We start from the raw sequence: 21,018 nt of genomic DNA, 5'->3' as shown, positions 1-21,018 counted from the left end.
AGAAATATACTGCGTTAAATGGCATGTAACGCACTGAAATATATGGCATTAAACTTGCAGTAACGCACTGAAGTGTACTGCATTAAACGTGCACTAACGCACAGAATTGTACTGTGTTAAATGGCATGTAACGCACTGAAATATACTGAATTAAACGGCATGTAACACACTGAAATATACAGCGTTAATCTTGCAGTAACTCACTGAAATATACTGCGATAAACAGCACATAATGCACTGAAATATAGGGCGTTAAACTTGCAGTATTGCATTGAAATATACTACTTTACATGACTCGTAACACACTGAAATATACTGCGTCAAATGGCACGTATCTCGCTGAAATATACGACGTTAAACTTGCAGTAACATACTGAAATATACTGCGTTAAACTTGCAGTAATGCACTGAAATATACTGCGTTAAACAGAACGTAACGTAACGCACTAGGGCGTTAAACTTGCAGTATTGCACTGAAATATATTGTGTTAATTGGCACGTAACGCACTGAAATATACCGTATTAAACGTGCACTAACTCACAGACATATACTGGGGTAAATGGCACGTAATGCACAGAAATATATTGCAGTAACGCACTCAAATATACTGCATTAAACGGCATGTAACGCACTGAACTACATAACATTAAACTTGCAGTAATGCACCGAAATATTCTGCTTTAAACGTATACTAATGCACAGAAATATACTGCGTTAAATGGCACGTAGTGCACTGAAATGTACGGCGTTAAACTTGCAGTAATGCACTGAAATATACTGCGTTAAATGGCATGTAATGCACTGAAATATGTGGCATTAACCACTTCAATACAAGGCACTTAGACACCTTCCTGCCCAGACCAATTTTCAGCTTTCAGTGCTGTCGCAGTTTGAATGACAATTGCGCGGTCATGCTACACTGTACCCAGACTAAATTTTTATAATTTTGTTCCCACAAATAGAGCTTTCTTTTGGTGGTATTTGATCACCTCTGCGGTTTTTATTTTTTGTGAAACAAATAAAAAAATACTGAAATTTTGAAAAAAATCAGTTTTGCTTTTGTTTCTGTTTAAAAATGTTGTAAATAAGTAAGTTTTCTCTTTCACTAATGGGCACTGATAAGGTGGCACTGACAGGCACTGATAAGGTGGCAGCGATGAGGTGGCACCAATAAGCGGGCACTGACAGGCACTGCCGAAGGGCACTGATATGTGGCACTGATGGGCACTGGTAGGCGGCACTGATGGGTGGCACTGATATGCAGCACTGATGGGCATTGATAGGCGGCACTGATGGGCACTCATGGGGGGCACTGGGTGGCACTGGTGGGCACTGATAGGCGACACTGATGGGCACTGAAAGGCTGCAAAGATGGGTTCTTATAGGTGGCACTGATGGGCACTGACAGGCGGCACTGCTGGGCACTGATGGGCACTGATAGGCGGCACTGATACGTGGCACTGATGGGCACTGATACGTGGCATCCCTGGTGGCACTGGCAGTGGTAGGCATTGGAGTGGGCACTGATTGGCAGCTGCCTGGGCATTGATTGGCAGCTGCCTTTGCACTGATTAGTATTTCCCTGGGGGTCTAGGGGGCATACCTGGTGGTCCAGTGTGGCTGATTTCCCTGGTGGTCCAGGGTGGCTTCCCTGGTGGTCCTGGGCGGCTTCCCTGGTGGTCCTGGGTAGGATCCGAGGGGAGGCTGTGCTGATAAACAATCAGTACTGACCCCCCCGTCAGGAGACCAGCCGATCGGCTCTCCTCTACTCGCGTCTGTCAGACGCGAGTGAGGAAAAGCCGATCACTGTCTCTTCCTATTTACATCGTGTGATTGGACACGGCTGATCACGTGGTAAAGAGTCTCCGTCAAAGACTCTTTACCTAGATTGGTGTTGCGGGGTGTCAGACTGACACCCTGCAACAATGATCGCCGCGATGCGCGCCCCACAGCGGCTCAATATCCTCTGGACATCATATGACGCCCAGTCAGGATATTGAAACCACTTTGCTGCCGTCATTCTGCTATATGGCGGGCGGCAAGTGGTTAAACTTGCAGTAACGCACTGAAATATACTGCGTTAAATGGCATGTAATGCACTGAAACATACGGTGTTAAACTTGCAGTAACACACTGAAGTGTACTGCGTTAAACGTGCACTAACACACAGAAATATACTGTGTTAAATGACATGTAACGCACTGAAATATACTGTGTTGAACAGCACATAACGCACTGAAATATACAGCGTTAATCTTGCAGTGACTCACTGAAATATACTACGATAAACAGCACATAACACACTGAAATATAGGGCATTAAACTTGCAGTATTGCACTGAAATATACTGCGTTACATGGCTTGTAATGCACTGAAATATACTGCGTTAAATGGCACGTATGTCACTGAAATGTATGGCATTAAACTTGCAGTAACACACTGAAATATACGGCGTTAAACTGGCAGGTAACTCACTGAAATATACTGCGTTAAACAGCACGTAATGCACTGAAATATATAGGGCGTTAAACTTGCAGTAACGCACAGAAATTTACTGCTTTAAATGACATGTAACACATTGAAATATATGGTGGTAAACTTGCAGTAACGCACTGAAATATACTGCGTTAAACAGCACCTAACATAATGCACTAGGGCGTTAAACTTGCAGTATTGCACTGAAATATACTGCGTTAATTGTCACGTAATGCACTGAAATATACCGCATTAGACGTGCACTAACTCACAGAAATATACTGGGGTAAATGGCACGTAATGTAAATAAATATACTGCAGTAACGCACTCAGATATACTGCATTAAATGGCATGTAACGCACTGAAATACACAACATTAAACTTGCAGTAATGCACTGAAATAAACTGCTTTAAACGTATACTAACGCACAGAAATATACTGCGTTAAATGGCACGTAGCACACTGAAATGTACGGCGTTAAACTTGCAGTAACACACTGAAGTGTACTGCATTAAACGTGCACTAACACACAGAAATATACTGTGTTAAATGACATGTTACGCACTGAAATATACTGCGTTGAACAGCACATAATGCACTGAAATATACAGCGTTAATCTTGCAGTGACTCACTGAAATATACTACGATAAACAACACATAACACACTGAAATATAGGGCGTTAAACTTGCAGTACTGCACTGAAATATACTGCGTTACATGGCTTGTAATGCACTGAAATATACTGCGTTAAATGGCATGTATCTCACTGAAATATACGGCATTAAACTTGCAGTAACACACTGAAATATATTGCGTTAAACTTGTAGTAACGCACTGAAATATACTGCGTTAAATAGCACATAACGCACTGAAATATACGGCATTAAACTGGCAGGTAACGCACTGAAATATACTGCGTTAAACGGCATGTAATGCACTGAAATACACGGCGTTAAACTTGCAGTAACGCACAGAAATTTACTGCTTTAAACGACATGTAACGCATTGAAATATATGGTGGTAAACTTGCAGTAATGCACCGAAATATACTGCGTTAAACAGCGCGTAACATAATGCACTAGGGCGTTAAAATTGCAGTATTGCACTGAAATATACTGCGTTAATTGTCACATAATGCACTGAAATATACCGCATTAGACGTGCACTAACTCACAGAAATATACTGGGGTAAATGGCACGTAATGCAAAGAAATATACTGCAGTAACAGACTCAGATATACTGCATTAAACGGCATGTAACGCACTGAGATACACATTAAACTTGCAGTAATGCACTGAAATAAACTGCTTTAAATGTATACTAATGCACAGAAATATACTGTGTTAAATGGCACGTAGCACACTGAATTGTACGGCGTTAAACTTGCAGTAATGCACTGAAATATACTGCGTTAAACAGTGCGTAACGCACTGAAATATAGGGCATTAAACTTGCAGGTACACACTGAAATATACTGCGTTAAATGGCATGTAGTGCACTGAAATATGCGGAGTGGAACTTGCAGTACCATACTGAAATTTACTGTATTAAACGGCACGTAACGCACAGAAATATACTGCATTAAATGTGCACTAACACATTGAACTATCCCGCAGTAAACCTGCCCTGGCAAAATAAACTGACACTAATATAAAAAGGAATGGTCATTACACTCACACTGACTGAACTATCACTAGATTCACGCTAATGTAAAGATAGTCACTACACTCACATTAACTGAACTATCACAAGATTTCCACTAAATTGATATTCTACACTGAAAGAATCACAATAGCACAGTATAGCACACTAAGACCCCATACACACTATTAGATTTTCAGCAAGATTTTTGTCTTCAGATTTACCAAAACCATGTAGTGCAAGGGTCTGCCTGATTGCATACAAATTGAAACTCTTAAGGTTTGACCTCATATTATATGGTTTTGGTAAATCTGAAGACAAAAATCTGCAGAAAATCTAATAGTGGGGTCTAACTCTCTAGTACAGTGGTTCTCAACTCCTGTCCTCGGGACCCACTAACAGGCCAGGTTTGCAAGATAACTGAAATACATCACAGGTGATATCATTTGCTGCTCAGTGATTGTAGTATTCTAGTCTGCATCTCCCCAAGGTAATACTTAAATTCTGGCCTGTTAGTGGGTCCTGAGGACCGGAGTTGAGAACCACTGCTCTAGTAGCAGTGAACAGAGCCCTGTTCTAGCTATCTCCACATGCCAATATCACACTACAAATGGCCGCTATTGAAAGAATACTTTTATAGTGTGGGGTGGGACTAAGAGCAATGAGCCATGATTGGCTAGTCATCATGACAGCGTCCAATCGTGGCTCTGACAGTACTCTGTGCCCTGATTGGGCAAAGCTTTCATTGCTTCAGCCACTCAGGGATTCCAGTGCGGCAGGGCAGTGCATTAACAAACGGTCAAACTCTTTGATGTTTTTGGTGTTTGTTGAACAGTTCGCCCATCCCTAATGTACCTCTGTTCATACATGACCACCGTATGAAATTGTCACCTTTTATTTTAGACGTAAAATTACTTGATTTTAACTTTTTGTTTTGTTTAATTTGTTAATAAAAATTATTTGATCTTATTATATAGTTACAATTTGCCTTCAGCACCTTAAAAAATCCTTTTTTCCTACCATATGACTGTTTAATTAGTTTGGGATGTGGTGCTTTCTTTCTCGCATCTCTAGACAACTCCTTTTAATAGTGCTTTGTCATTGGTGTTAGTGGAATTAATAGCGCCCAATTGTTTATACCATCATTGGTATCAGTAGGAAAAGAAAAGGGTCACATTAGATTTGTGGGATACAGATTGGAGACCACTGGTTTAGACCAAGATCTTGGTTTCTGAAACCTGGAGCACACATTGAGCTGTTGCTCAAACCATCTGGGGTTTTGTCTTTGTAAACAAGAAATTTGACTGCTAATTCTCTACGTTTTCTGTATTTTTGCAATAATGCTTAATCACCAGGACAGGTGAATGTAAATCTTCTCTGCAGAATGAAAGGCAGAAAGAAGAATCTGAAAGAGGTTTCTTACCCTTTTGGAAATGGAGGGGAAGGGTTGGAGTTACACTTTAACTCTTAGTAATGGCATGAGATACTTGGACTTGTTTGTGTAGTACCCTCTAGTGTGTGCTAGAAGTAGTGTTGTAGTGTTAGTGTGGTTGTTAGTGTAGGGAAATTTTAGTTTGGCTGAGGGCCAGGCTTGGGCTGTGAGTCTGGGTCAGGGTTCGGTGACTCAGGGGCCGGATGACTCATCTGGCAGCTCACTCTGGCACTTCCCCCTGGTCTGGAAGTTTGTAGAAACTTCTGGAGCTTGAGAGTGGGAGCAAGGAGGGGCTGCCATGCATATTTATGAGGCCTCAGCCAATCCCCAGCTTTGGGCCGGCAGGTGGCAGAGCTTACCTCATAAATAGACATGAGCCATGCCAGCAAGGGGCAGTCAGGTGGAAGATGGAGATGGAGTGCTGAGGAGGCTGTTGGTGGCCCTTGAGGATGTCCCCTAGTCTGGGGGGGGGTGACCTGGGGCCTGGGGCTCGGGTGCTGGAAGAATTGCCCTACAACACATGGAGGAAACCCTTCCTGGAGGCACAGGAGCAAGGAGAGAGGACAGCGGGAGCAGGTCAGCGCGTCTGGGAGATCTCCTTAGAGTCAGCTGGGTGGGCTGGTGAGTGTTAGTCTGGAGGACTGTGGGGAGAAGTTAGCCTGAAGGGCTAGTGAAAGGGGCCACTGCAGCCGGGCAGGTTGACAGTGCCTGAAGAGGTGGTGCTGTGATCAGTAGCCACAGCAGGTAAGATGGACACTGAACCTTTGCTACACAACCAAGGGGCCTCGGGTTCCTGCATGTAATGTGAGTGACTTTTGGATAATTCACAGTGTTCCAGGTGGGTTCTGTAAGCAAGTGAGTGCTGGAGGGAGAAGAGGAGCTTTATATAGGAAGAATTGTCCCTGAAGTTTGTTCTGAACTCAAATGGGCATCCCATATTCTCCCATCCCTATCCAAGTTATTAACCCTCAATAAACAAAACAAAAACAAAGTCACAGACTGTTCTCTGACTCTGGAGTGCCTGTGGAAATTCGGCGTGCCTGGCTGTGCAGGGTGATGGATCCCATTCTACTTGCGGCTCCTTAGGGGGTGCGCTACACTTGCAAATTTCAGCCTGTGTAATGGTAAATTGGATAAAGCAGTTTTTAGCAGTAGGAAAATAGGATTTGTCTGCATAAGGTTGCTCAGACTATACTGTTTCCTCCCAACTGGGGTGGAGGTTTCAGATTTACTTGTTTGGATTAAAAGGACTTGGATCACTCTCTTAGAATAACTATCCCACTATAATTAGTAAATAGTAGAAGTGGGGAATCGTTCTAGAGAATTAATCCCATTGTCATGTTAGGTCAGTAAGGATTCCGTTATCCTCTGCAAGGACAGCTGCCTTTCAGAATATGCACAGATACAACAGTGCGGTTGCTATGAAGCTCTGTTTGGCTGTGCCGAGAGCAGTCTGCATCACATCCAGTTGATTCCTATAGTTATCAGAAGTATTAGAACATGAGTTATAGGAACAAACAAAAAGTAGGGCAAATTTCTGTTGTCTTTCTTGCACATTTCCATAATAACAAAGAGAAGCAGTTTAATCAGCACTGAAATCAAATTTAATTCAATTCAAAGAGCCAATGCTTGGTTACAGTAGCCATGCAAACCATTATGAGTTTTCTTTAGCAATACAAAATACTGAAGCTGACACATATACAGTATATCATTTCCAATAAAAAAATCCCCTAAAAGATCCTTTCAAGCTTACCGTAAATTGCAAATCAATGGAGTAGCCTGAGCAGCCAGCTCAGGGAAAATTTAAAGTGCAGCTCTCAACCCCAATAAATATACAAAAAACTTCAATTGATACCACCCACCGACGTAAAGAGCAATAATCGACGAATAATAAATCAGTAATTCCACTATATGCAATAATAGACAATAAAATAAACACTCCACATTGTACACTTACACCACCTAAAATATCCAAAATGCGCTCTAACTTTATAATTGCTGCTGGAAACAAATAGCCCAACATGCATCCAAAGAAAATAGCGTAATCAACATCTGAACAAATCATATAATGCTGTAATATAAATAGTATATTATATTATTTATTAATATATGCTGCATAATATTAAAAGCAAATAATAGTGATAAAGTGCTTAAGGACTCTTTCACACTGGCAGGTGTTGGAGCGGTATAAACAGGCAGCATCGCAGCTACGGCAATTTTAACTTGGGCTACAGAGCTTGACAGGAGGCTTTGCCTGTTAAACTTGTTTATTGAGATCATTGGGGCCACACTGCCACAGCAAGCCAAATGCTTAAAAGACCGTAATGAAACTATAAGAGTAGGGAAAGGGGACTGACTTGGAGACCACATTTTTGATTATTGTTATGGACTTTATTGCACTTAGGGCTGTTTCAGACAGGTGGTAAAGCTTACTACCCTCTAAAAAGAAATCTGTGGTGGGTCCCTTTTAGGAGTGCTACACTGCAACCGCAACCCAAATGCTTAAAAGACCGTAATGGAACTATAAGAGAAGGGAAAAGGATTGACTTGGAGACCACAGTTTTTCTGGACTTTATTGCACTTAGGGCTCTTTCAGACAGGTGGTAATGCTTACCACCCTCTGAAAAGTTATCTACGGTGGATCCCTTTTAAGACGGTGGTATATCAACGGCTGGCAAATGTATTGGTGCTTTCCGATGCCTGTGGTTTTTTTTTTTGTTTTTTTTTTTTCATATTGTCGAAAAGTAATTTTACCTTGCGGGGTAATCCCACAATGTCAAATTACTGTTTGGTAATTAAAAAAGAAAAAAAAAGAAAACAAGCATCAGAATGCACCAGTAGAGGCACCTGAACACCTGCCAGCTGCTGCTATACCACCCTCTTAAAAGTGATCCACCGCAGATTGCTTTTCAGATGGTGGCAAGCATTAACAACTGTCAGAAAGAGCCCTATATGCAATTAAGGACATAACATAACAAAAAACGTGGTCTCCAAATCATTCCGTTTCCCTACTCTTAAAGTTCCATTATGGTCTAAAAGACTTTAACCATCAGATCATAAGTGTATCTTCTCATAAATGTGCTGAAGATCTCATGATATCATGCATCCATTCCTTTTCTTTCGATTTTGTGATCCAAAAAAACATATTCCCACACATACTCCCACTCCTCTGAGCTCTTGCTCACTTTGTAGTCCTGACCTAAGCTAACTTATATTAGTTAGGTCGGACAAGTATGTCTCTCCTAAAGCTGAAATGCAGACACAAAAAATTTGATTCAAATCTATTCCTCAATAGCCACAGAGAATATAAATCCACTTTGTATTCTGTGCTGTACGTAACTTGTGCAGAGAGCAGAGCTCTGGGAGGGGCCCAGCAGGTTCCACCCACTAAAGACTGCCCAGAGAAAACTAGCAGAGGGGGCAGATACAAGGCTAATCACCCTGCACAAAGAGTTAGAGTAGCAGTGACTGGTCTTTATAGGAAGCTTCTGCACAGAGGCGACATGTCACACTGGATTACTGCACAGATCTAGGAAGTAGTACACAAAACACTCCAAATTCATGTAAGAATGCACAAGACAAATGTACTTAGACAATATTTGCTTGTTGTGGAGTTCAGCTTTACACTGATCTGGACCCGGAAGCCTTTCTGTGACTGTTAAAATTCCTGTTGGTCTTATTGCAAGAGTTGGCTGGGCTGTTTATCCTGTGCACACATCTGAGTGCACTTTGTAGGTGAACTCTTTTTTATATTGTAGTAATACATTTGTCATACAGTTTTACATGTGGCTGCTGCCTATATTTTAATGCCGATGTGTATAGAGCTGGACAGACCAGATAAAATTCACTGAGGTTTACACTTATGATTTGATGGTTAAAGACTTTTAGACAGCAATGGAACGATAAGAGTGTCAAAAATTATCAATTTAAAGACCACATTTTTAAAATATTGTTATGAACTGTATCGCACTTTAAGCGGTATTAAACCAAAACAAAAAAAATATTATTTTGCAGCTTACCAATCATTAGATGTGGTGTCTGCATCAGTTTTCTTTTCTTTGGCTTTTTTCCCTCTGTTTTCACCTGGTGATCTGGCCAGTACCACATCTCCTGTATTAGTGAGACACAACTCTGGAGGAATGAGAATAGGAGGTACAGCATACAGCAGCATTGTCATTCTGGGGGGAAGGTAGTGTAGATTTAGATACACTAACACACTGAAGCCAAACTCTGGCTCACACTTTATAACTGTTTTTTTTTTTTTGGGGGGGGGGGGATAAAGTTTTTGCATGAATAAAAAAAGGTGACTTTTATTTATTCATGCAAAAAAAATTCACGGTTTGTCTCATCCATGTAAACTAATACATCCCTCTAGAGAGCTTCTGCTTTTGAAAAACAACAGGCTTGCTGGCTAGATCACCAGATAAAAACAGAAGAAGGAAAGCCTTAAAAAGGAAACTAATACAGCCATGAAATCTAAGATTTGGTAAGCTGCAATATAATAAATGTTTGCTTTTGGGTTTGTCACTAATATTTGCTTTTTTTCATTATTTATAATTATTCAGATGTTAATTGCACTATTTGTTATGGATGCTTGTTGGGGTATTAGTTTCGAGAAGCAATTATAAAATGGGCCTCACATTGTAATTTTTGGTTGGTATAAATGTACACTGTGGAGTGTTTATGTTACTACATATAGTGAAGTGACTGAATGATTGATTTTTGGGTTATTGCTTTTATGTAGCTGGGTAGTATCAATTAAAGTTTTTTTGTATATTTATAGGGGATTGAGGGCTGCATTATTGTTTATTAGATTTATTTATAATATTCAAGACCACAAGGAGAAATGAGTCCAATGGGTTCCTTACTTGTCCTGCGAGCTAATTTAATTGCATAGTAGTAGCAATGTAGAGTTGGGTCATTCCCCTTTGCTAGTGATGCATTAGAGGTTCTTGATGGAGGTTTTATATTACACAGAGGAGTTAAATAAATTAATGAAAATGTATAATCTCTTCTTTTTTTTTTTAACATATGCATTAAGAGAGATTTAAATATTAGGAAATGTTTTATTGCTAACCGTTTAAAAAACTGCCTTTGTGTAGTGTGTAATTTACCAACATACATGTGCTCATTAAATACACATGCTCTGCTTCTTGCTTTCCAGTGATAAACCATGGCTGTGTTTAACTGATTATTATCACAATGCAGGTCTGTTGGTCTGCTGACACAATAAAGTGTTTGTGTGGACAATTTAAAAAAAAATGCATTATGTTAATGCATCGAATCCTAATGAGGACATTATCTGCATGAAGTGTATATGTTCTCCTTGTGGGCTCAATTCACAGAGTTATTTTACTCTTAAAATCTGAGATAAAATAATTAGATTTTTCACACATTTTTGCAATTCACAAAGAAAATTGAGTACTGTCCGTGATACTTTTTTTATTTGCATTAACATACAATTTTTCAGGACAAGCTTTCGGGGTATGTCCCCTTCTTCAAGGTCCAAGCAGACCTTGAAGAAGGGGACATACCCCGAAAACTTGTCCTGAAAAATTGTATGTTAGTGCAAATAAAAAAAGTATCACCGACAGTACTCAATTTTCTCTGTCACAATTGCACTAATACGGCTACAATCAAATCAAGTGCAATTCACAAAAAACACTATTAAAATAAAGCATGGGTTATTTCATTAATGTGAGGTATTTTACTCATGAAACCATGTGGTATTTTATCTCATGACATGATATGGGATGGATACAGTGGAGAAGAATTAGAACCCCTTCAGGTTTTAGTGCTAATAAAGAAGTAAAATGGTTTAAACTGTAGAAATATGCAAACTCACAAGTCAGTGCGATCCCTGCAGCATATGTATTAATACAAAAGAAAAAAGATGACTAGAATAGCAGTCAAAGGGAAGCTGCTTTCACATGACACATGTGGCGTATCAAAAACAACCAAGTTAAATTAAGGAAATACAAAATATCTTTATAAATGTCAAATATTGAATGAAAATAGTTTTAAAAATCACACACATACTGTATATAAATACCGTTTTTTCCACCATTAAAAAAAGACAGCTTTGTCATTGGGGAGAATTGCCTTCACGTCTGTCCCATAGCCAAAACAGGAAGTGAGAGCAAATCCCTACAAATTAAAAATAACCACTTGGGGGGCCCCCAGGTCACCAGAACTAGTGTCCCCACTGGAAAATTTCCCCCCTATTACTTTTCTGGGGACAACCCAAAATTTGTGATTTTCTTTCACTTTCAATGATAATGGTAAACAGGACAAATAGAGAGGGTGAATCTCCCTAACGGAAGCACAGACATCAATAAAAACCTGACAGGGGTGCTAATCCATCTCCACTTTATCCAAAACTAAAAAAGAACTGTTTTGCCTTTTGTTATACTGTAAGTAAATCAGCCCTGATGATTCTGTGCTTTTCCATATTTAGGTTTCTATGCATTACTGGTAAGAAACTGATCCAAAAAGGTAGAGACTACTCAAAATTGGCTATTATAGTTTTACATTCCTTAAATACCTCATGCCTGGACCACTACTTATTTAACTCGTGTTTTTATTAATTTATTTTCTTAGTGAATTGACTTTAACACAGTTTTATGAGTTATTTACCTCATGTTTTTGGTTTGTGAGGTAAGTAACTCCTGAGGTAAAAGGGAATTGACATTTTCAGAATCTCATGAGATAGCTGGAGAAAATGTGTTACATGATTCAATTATCTCATGAGATATTCTTTGGTAAATTGAGTATACCAAATTGAGCCCTTTGCCTCAGTGGTTTTCTTCCAGGCACTTTGATTTCCTCCCACACTCTAAAGACATTCTAGTGGGTTAACTGGCTCTTGTTTTAATTTGCCCTAGAATGTAAATCTATGTATGAGCGTTAGAGACCTTAGTTTGTAAGTTCCTTGAGGGCAGGTACTATTGTGAATGTACAATATGTACATTATCAACGCAATATAAATGCTTGTAATAAATAAGTAAATAAAATTAATATGCATTGCTTACACATTTTTCTATGTTTTATTGCTTTAAAGTGCAGAAAAAATCTAATGACCCTGCCAGAAATCAAGTGAACTCTGTTGGTGGCTGAAAACACTTACTCTGCTACACTGAAATCCCAAGACATATTGTTAGCCCTGCTTGGGCTCTCATACTCACTTCTACCTATCTCCACCCCTCTCTGTAACTCTTCATGTGCATACATTGAATTTATTCCCAGTAAAGAATATGCTTCCGCTTTGAGCCTATGTGCAAGAAAAGGGCTATTAGAAGATGTAGTTTTGAGGATGTTCCTATGTCAACAGGAACTGATGTAAAGTACCCTGCTGATCCCTACTCCTATCAGCTGTCCATGCAAGATTTGACAAGGAGTAGCAAAAGCTGTTTCTCATGCAGGAACAAGGTAAAAATAATATTGCCGGGATATGAGAAATAGAAGGAGGTTTTGGGATAAATGTAGGTAATGTCTGGTAATCACTTCCTTGTATTGCTGACAACTTATAGTACTGTGCAAATGTTTTACACAGGCATGAGGAAATATTGTAAAGTAAGAATGCTTTCAAAAATATATATTTGAATTGTTTATATTTACCAGTTAACAAAATGCAAAGTGTAGAGGCTGTAGAGGTCTCCCAACAATAGCCTCAATGGTAAGTAGGGAGGCACGAAGCTGCAGTGGTATAGAGTGCTTCAACACAAAGGCACTATCTATGAACAAGCCTGCAGCCCCAGAATCAATTAGTGCCTGGGTATCTATGGGAAAATCAGACCAGGAAAGGATAACTAGAACTAGAGGCTTATCTTTTAGGATAGCTGGGGACACAAGGACTCCATCTAAGGTTTGTCCCCTACAGGACCTCAGGTGCGAGCGTTTCCCAGATGGGTTGGACTAGACATCAATAAGTGGCCTGCTTGGCCACAGTAAAGGCACAATCTCTCCCTTTTCCCGAAGGCCCTCTCTTTGGCAGGAGACATGTGAAGCCCAGCTGCATGGGCTCTACTTCACTGGAGGACTCGGGCCCAGGATGCATGGGTGGTGAGGGAGGCATGGGTGGGAAAGTAAAGCTCGGAGCCAAACGTGCAGGCGGCCTCCGCTGTAGGCAGGAGTAATGAGGCAGGATAATGGTAAATAGGTGAGTCACTGTGGTAACAACCAGCAGCTTCTGAGCACTGAAAGAAAAGAGCTGATCATTAACCCCTTCAGCCCCGGAAGGATTTACCCCCTTAATGACCAGGCCATTTTTTGAGATACGGCACTGCGTTACTTTAGCTGACAATTGTGCAATCGTACAATGCTGTACCTAAATAAAATTGATGTACTTTTTTCCCCACAAATAGAGCTTTCTTTTGGTGGTATTTTATCACCTCTGTGGCTTTAATTTTTTGCTCTATAAGCTAAAAAGACCGACAATTTTGAAAAAAAAAAACTATATTTTTAATTTTTTGCTATAAAACATACCCAATTAAAAAAAAATCTAATTTCTTCATCAATTTAGGCCAATTTGTATTCTGCTACATATTTTTGGTAAAAAAAACCCCCAATAAACGTATATTGATTGGTTTGGGCAAAAGTTATAGTGTCTACAAAATAGGGGATAGATTTTTGACCTTTTTATTATTTATTTATTTTTTACTAGTAATGTCAGTGATCTGCCATTTTTAGCAGGACTGCAACATTGCGGCAGACAGATCAGACACCTAACTGACATTTTTTAAAGTTTTTTGGGAACCAGTGACACTATTACAGTGATCAGTGCTAAAAATATGCACTAACATTGTACTAATGGCACTGGTAGGGAAGGGGATAACACCAGGGGTGATCAATGGGTTAAATGTGTTCCCTGGGTGTGTTTACTAACTGTATGGGGGATGGGCTGCCTGGGTCAACACACATATCCGTCTTCCTGCATAGCAGAAAGACAGGCTCTCTGTGTCATCCCCTGACAGAATGGAGATCTGCCTTGTTTACCCACTGATTGGCTCCCCCACTGGCCAATCGGCGCATGCCCACGGAAAGCCGTGTATGAGCCCGACGTACACCTACAGTGATTCGCGCAGCTGAGCCAACCTGCCACAGTATAACTGCAGCGGCTGGTTGGCAAGCGGATAAAGTGGATGTAAACCTGAAAAATTTTTTTAATGAAGACTTCTACCTGGTACAGTAGAGCATGTCAAGTCATCTGTGCCCAGTCTTGTCACAAAGAGTTAATCCAGCTCTGAGCAATCCTCTTGTGTTTTTTTAGTAAGATAGAAAACAACACACAGAAAAGTTTGTGTCGCCACATCCCCCACTGCTGTGACTGACATGTGATTTCCTTATCTCATGTATGGCATGAGAGAGAGAGTGTTATGATTCCAGCTTTACATCCCTCTTCTTCTCCAGGTCTCCCAGTATTGACTGCTCCATCCCTTAGCATGATTGGGCATGCTGAAGTCATGTGGTGCCTTTCCTGAGTTTTGACTGTATGTTAATTTAAAACTCAGGAATAGGAGAGTTGGAGAGTGTAGAGGTAGGCAGGGAGTCTTGCAACATCACAATTCCGTCCACCAAGCTCCGGCAAAGAGAACCACCCATGATTCCAGAGTTTTGCAGGGCCCCTACTACTGAAGGGGGTGACATTTGCAAGGTAGGGATACGTGCAGGAGGTTTGCATGTATATATACATTAAAACTGTGCTATTAGTTTATACTGAGTGGGTGGTGGGTTTACATCAACTTTAAGTAGCAGGAGCCAAGCCCTGACAGCGAACAGGAGAATATTTAAATCAAACCAAAATGAGGTGTGACTACCCTTTGGCTTCAAACCAGTATCAGGTTTAAACTTGCACACTTTTTACACTTGCACAAAGTTTGGAATTTTGTAGGATTAGAGTTAGGTATACCAAGCAGGTGCTGATGATCATCAGTTTCATATGTAGGTTGAAACAAGGTCATTACCTAAAACAGAAACAGCTGTGTCATGCACCATGGCAAGACTGAGCACAGCTACAAGACACAAGGTAGTTATACTGCATCGGCAAGGTCTCTCCCAGGCAAAGATTTCAAAGCAGATTGGGGTTTCAAGATGTGCTATTCATGCTCTTTTGAAGAAGCACAAAGAATCAGGCAACGTTGAGGACCGTAGATGCAGTGGTCGATGAAGGAAACTTAAAGTGGTTCTAAAGGCAGAAGGCTTTTTACCTTAATGCACTCTGTTCGGCCAGCCAAATGACCACAATGCACTGCACCACCGCACAGTGCATTGGAAGCCCAGATTGGAAGAAGCAATGAAATCTTTGCCCAATCAGGGCACAGAGCACTGTCAGAGCCATGATTGGAGAAAGTAATGATGACTCTAGCCAATCATGGCTCATTGCTCTTAGTCCGGCCTCATACTATAAAAATGTCCCCCCCATAGCAGCCATTTACAGTGTGATATTGTTGTGGAGAGGAATAGAACAGGGCTCTGTTTAGTGCTACTAGCGAGTTAGTGTGCTTTAGTGTGCTATTGTGCTTCTATTGTCAGTGTAGTAATATCAGTTTAATGTGAATCTAGTGATAGTTCAGTGTGAGTGTAGTATGATCATTCATTTTTACTTTAGTGTCACTTTAGTGTAAATCTAGTGTGACCATTCATTTTGACTTTAGTGTCAGTTTAATTTGTCAGGGCAGGTTTCCTGTAGTATATATCAGTGCATTACTGCAAACTTATTGCAATAAATATCAGTGCGTTACTGTACGTTTAACACAGTATATATCAGTGTGCTACTGCATGTTTAACGCAGTACACATCAGTACGTTACTGCACGTTTAATGCAGTATACATCAGTGCATTACTGCACGTTTAACGCAGTATATATCAGTGTGTTCATGTACGTTTAACACAGTATATTTGAGTATGTTACTGCACATTTAATGCAGTATATATCAGTACGTTACTGCATGTTTAACACAGTATACTTGAGTGCATTACTGCATGTTTAACTCAGTATATATCAGTGCATTACTGCACATTTAACGCAGTACATATCAGTGTGTTCATGTACGTTTAACACAGTATATTTGAGTATGTTACTGCACATTTAATGCAGTATATATCAGTACGTTACTGCACGTTTAATGCAGCATATATCAGTGCGTTACTGCACGTTTAACACAGTATACTTGAGTGCATTACTGCATGTTTAACTCAGTATATATCAGTGTATTACTGCACATTTAACACAGTATATATCAGTGCGTTACTGCACGTTTAATGCAGTATATATCATTGCCTTCCTCTACATTTAACGCAGCATATATCAGTGCGTTACTGTGCGTTTAACGCAGTACATATCAGTGAGTTACTGTACATTTAACGCAGTATATATCAGTGAGTTACTGTACATTTAACGCAGTATATATCAGTGAGTTACTGTACGTTAAACACAGTATACATCAGTGTGTTACTCTATGTTTAACGCACTATATAACAGTGTATTATTGCACTTTAATGCAAAATATTTAAGTGCGTTACTGCGCGTTTAACGCAGCATATATCAGCGTGTTACTGTATGTTTAACGCAGCATATTTGAGTGCATTACTGCACGTTTAACGCAGTATATATCAGTGCGTTGCTGCATGTTTAATGCAGTACATTTGAGTGCATCACTGCACGTTTAACACAGTATATTTGAGTGAGTTATTGCATGTTTAACGCAGTATATTTGAGTGCTTTACTGCAAGTTTAACATCGTATATATCAGTGCATTACTGCACATTTTACACAGTATATCTGAGTGCGTTACTGCACGTTTGACGCAGTATATTTGAGTGCGTTACTGCATGTTTAACGCAGTGCATATCAGTGAGTTACTGTACGTTAAACACGGTATATATCAGTGCGTTACTATACGTTTAATGCAGTATATTTCAGTTCGTTACTGTACGTTTAATGCAGTATTTATCAATGTGTTACTGCATATTTAATGCAATATATTTGAGTGCATTACTGCAGTTTAACGCAGTATATATTAGTGCGTTACTGCACGTTTAAGTCAGTATACAGTTTTTGAGTGTGTTACTGCACGTTTAAAGCAGTATATTTCAATGCGTTACTGTATGTTTAACGTAGTACATATCAGTGCATTACTGCACGTTTAGGGAGACTCCACTGCCTGCCACAATTTTACTACAAGCGCTTTTTTAACACAGAGAATGTAAGTGTTTTACTTTTAAAATAAATCTTTTTTAAAAAAACGTTATTACACTATGTGGCCCTTTTCTTTTACTTTCTATGGGCCACCACGAGATTGAATTATATATGGAAGAGTTTGGCCTAGAGTCCTAGAAATAACATCTAGATCCTACATCGGTTTGCTGGGAGACCCCAACTCCATTGTCTGTTGGCAATTTAACGCAGTACATATCAGTGTGTTCATGTACGTTTAACACAGTATATTTGAGTATGTTACTGCACATTTAATGCAGTATATATCAGTACGTTACTGCACGTTTAATGCAGCATATATCAGTGCGTTACTGCACGTTTAACACAGTATACTTGAGTGCATTACTGCATGTTTAACTCAGTATATATCAGTGTATTACTGCACATTTAACACAGTATATATCAGTGCGTTACTGCACGTTTAATGCAGTATATATCATTGCCTTCCTCTACATTTAACGCAGCATATATCAGTGCGTTACTGTGCGTTTAACGCAGTACATATCAGTGAGTTACTGTACATTTAACGCAGTATATATCAGTGAGTTACTGTACGTTAAACACAGTATACATCAGTGTGTTACTCTATGTTTAACGCACTATATAACAGTGTATTATTGCACTTTAATGCAAAATATTTAAGTGCGTTACTGCGCGTTTAACGCAGCATATATCAGCGTGTTACTGTATGTTTAACGCAGCATATTTGAGTGCATTACTGCACGTTTAACGCAGTATATATCAGTGCGTTGCTGCATGTTTAATGCATGTTTAATGCAGTACATTTGAGTGCATCACTGCACGTTTAACACAGTACATTTGAGTGAGTTATTGCATGTTTAACGCAGTATATTTGAGTGCTTTACTGCAAGTTTAACATCGTATATATCAGTGCATTACTGCACATTTTACACAGTATATCTGAGTGCGTTACTGCACGTTTGACGCAGTATATTTGAGTGCGTTACTGCATGTTTAACGCAGTGCATATCAGTGAGTTACTGTACGTTAAACACGGTATATATCAGTGCGTTACTATACGTTTAATGCAGTATATTTCAGTTCGTTACTGTACGTTTAATGCAGTATTTATCAATGTGTTACTGCATATTTAATGCAATATATTTGAGTGCATTACTGCAGTTTAACGCAGTATATATTAGTGCGTTACTGCACGTTTAAGTCAGTATACAGTTTTTGAGTGTGTTACTGCACGTTTAAAGCAGTATATTTCAATGCGTTACTGTATGTTTAACGTAGTACATATCAGTGCATTACTGCACGTTTAGGGAGACTCCACTGCCTGCCACAATTTTACTACAAGCGCTTTTTTAACACAGAGAATGTAAGTGTTTTACTTTTAAAATAAATCTTTTTTAAAAAAACGTTATTACACTATGTGGCCCTTTTCTTTTACTTTCTATGGGCCACCACGAGATTGAATTATATATGGAAGAGTTTGGCCTAGAGTCCTAGAAATAACATCTAGATCCTACATCGGTTTGCTGGGAGACCCCAACTCCATTGTCTGTTGGCAATACAAGCATTACTGACTCAGGGGACTTATGTTTCTATGAGTCCAACAGTTCTGGTAAGCCTTTATTGCTTCCACACGAGGGATTCAACATTTATGAGACACTCCCTTCAATCTGCTATCCACTTGGTGTATAATACTACCATCTATGGGACTTTTATTGTTCTCCAGATTCTTCTATATTTATTAGATGTGTATTAGAGAATCTCTTCAATATCTTTTCTGGACATATGTTATTATAAATGATTTTTTGTTTTATACCTTTGTGCAATTTAGAATTTTTGTATCTTAATTAGCGCTGCACTATTTTTTCCTGCATTACTGCACGTTTAACTCAATATATTTGATTGCGTTACTGCACATTTAACACAGTATATTTGAGTGAGTTACTGTAGATTTAACGCAGTATATTTGAGTGCGTTACTGCAAATTTAACACAGTATATATCAGTGTGTTTTTACATGTTTAAGGCAATAGTTTTGAGTGCCTTACTGCATGTTTAACGCAGTACACTTGAGTGCATTACTGCACTTTTAACGCAGTATATTTCAGTGCGTTACTGTGCGTTTAACGCAGTATATATAAGTGCGTTACTGTGTGTTTAATTCAATATATTTGAGTGCGTTACTGCACATTTAACGCAGTATATTTGTGTGCCCTAGTGCACATTTAATGCAGTATATTTGAGAGCGTTACTACACGTTTAACACTGTATACATCAGTGTGTTACTGCACGTTTAAGGCAGTATATTTGAGTGCCTTACTGCATGTAAGGGCCAGCAGCGTATGTGTCCACAGGCAAAGGTGGACATGGTCTGTCCTCAGGTGGGGCATCATTTCCTCTGTTTGGTGGTGTTGCCTGTGACATCCAGTCACAGCATGCAGAGGAGGTGGTGGATTGGCTTACTAAACCATCATCATCCTTCTCATCCTCTGTCACCCAAGCAGATACTAGTGCCCAGTTTACTGCAGCTGCCAGAGTGGCTTATTCTGCCTCCTTGTCCACAGCTACTCCTGCCATAGCCCTAGCATCAGGCATGGAGGAGTCAGCTGAGTTATTTGAACACAGCATCAGCCACTTGCTTCTTGATGAAGCACAGTTATTACTTGATTCAGATCTTGGTTCTGAGGTTGAGGAAGGTAGGAACATGAGCCTATAGAGAGGGGAGAACACTGGTAAACAACAAATTGGCAGTCGTGTTCCCCCAGCTGCATATTTCCAAGTTGTCTCCAGTGACAATGAGGATGGAGGGGATGATGATGATGATGATGAGGTCACTAACACGACTTGGGTGTAGGATAGAGCAGAGAAGTAAAGAGAGGGTGAGGCACAACCCCAAAGAGGCAGCCATCTTGAAAGAGTAGAGAGTAGCCACCATATACCATTGTGTAGCTGTTATCTCAACCCCACTTTCCACAGTTCAGTTGTTTGGACCTTTTTAGCACATGTGCAGCCGTTTGCACTGTTGCAATTTGCAAACTTTGCCTCAAGCACATCAAGCGTGGCAAAAACACCAGCCATTTGGTTACCACATGCTTGATAAGACATTTAACTTCCCACCTCTCAGCCTGTTGGTAAGAGCAACTGAAAGCCACACAAAAGGGACACAATTTTGTTCCTCCTCACTCCTTACCTTTGTCAGTCTACTGCCACTATACCTCATGACCTCTCAGCAGCCTCCACTGACAGGGATGATGGTATAGCGCAGGGTGGCC

At 39.9% G+C, this 21,018-nt stretch overlaps 1 protein-coding gene across 2 annotated transcripts in view; it reads right to left on the bottom strand.

Moving 5' to 3' along the window:
- The window catches only part of CACNG2 (calcium voltage-gated channel auxiliary subunit gamma 2), a 286,653-nt gene that overhangs the window by 128,495 nt on the left and 137,140 nt on the right, over positions 1 to 21,018 (bottom strand). The window contains exon 3 of one of the 2 annotated variants that reach the window (XM_073592500.1): positions 11,400 to 11,414. The exons of the other annotated variant lie outside the window; for it this stretch is intronic. Within the exon in view, the coding sequence (XP_073448601.1) occupies positions 11,400 to 11,414 (15 nt within the window). The remainder of the gene's footprint in view (positions 1 to 11,399; positions 11,415 to 21,018) is intronic. 2 annotated transcript variants of the gene reach the window in all.

This window comes from Aquarana catesbeiana, linkage group LG07, assembly GCF_042186555.1.
Source record: "Aquarana catesbeiana isolate 2022-GZ linkage group LG07, ASM4218655v1, whole genome shotgun sequence".
In the NCBI taxonomy this organism is placed as follows: Eukaryota; Metazoa; Chordata; class Amphibia; order Anura; family Ranidae; genus Aquarana; species Aquarana catesbeiana.
The sequence above is the reverse complement of the archived record's forward strand: the minus strand, read 5'-3'. Positions and strand labels throughout refer to the sequence as shown.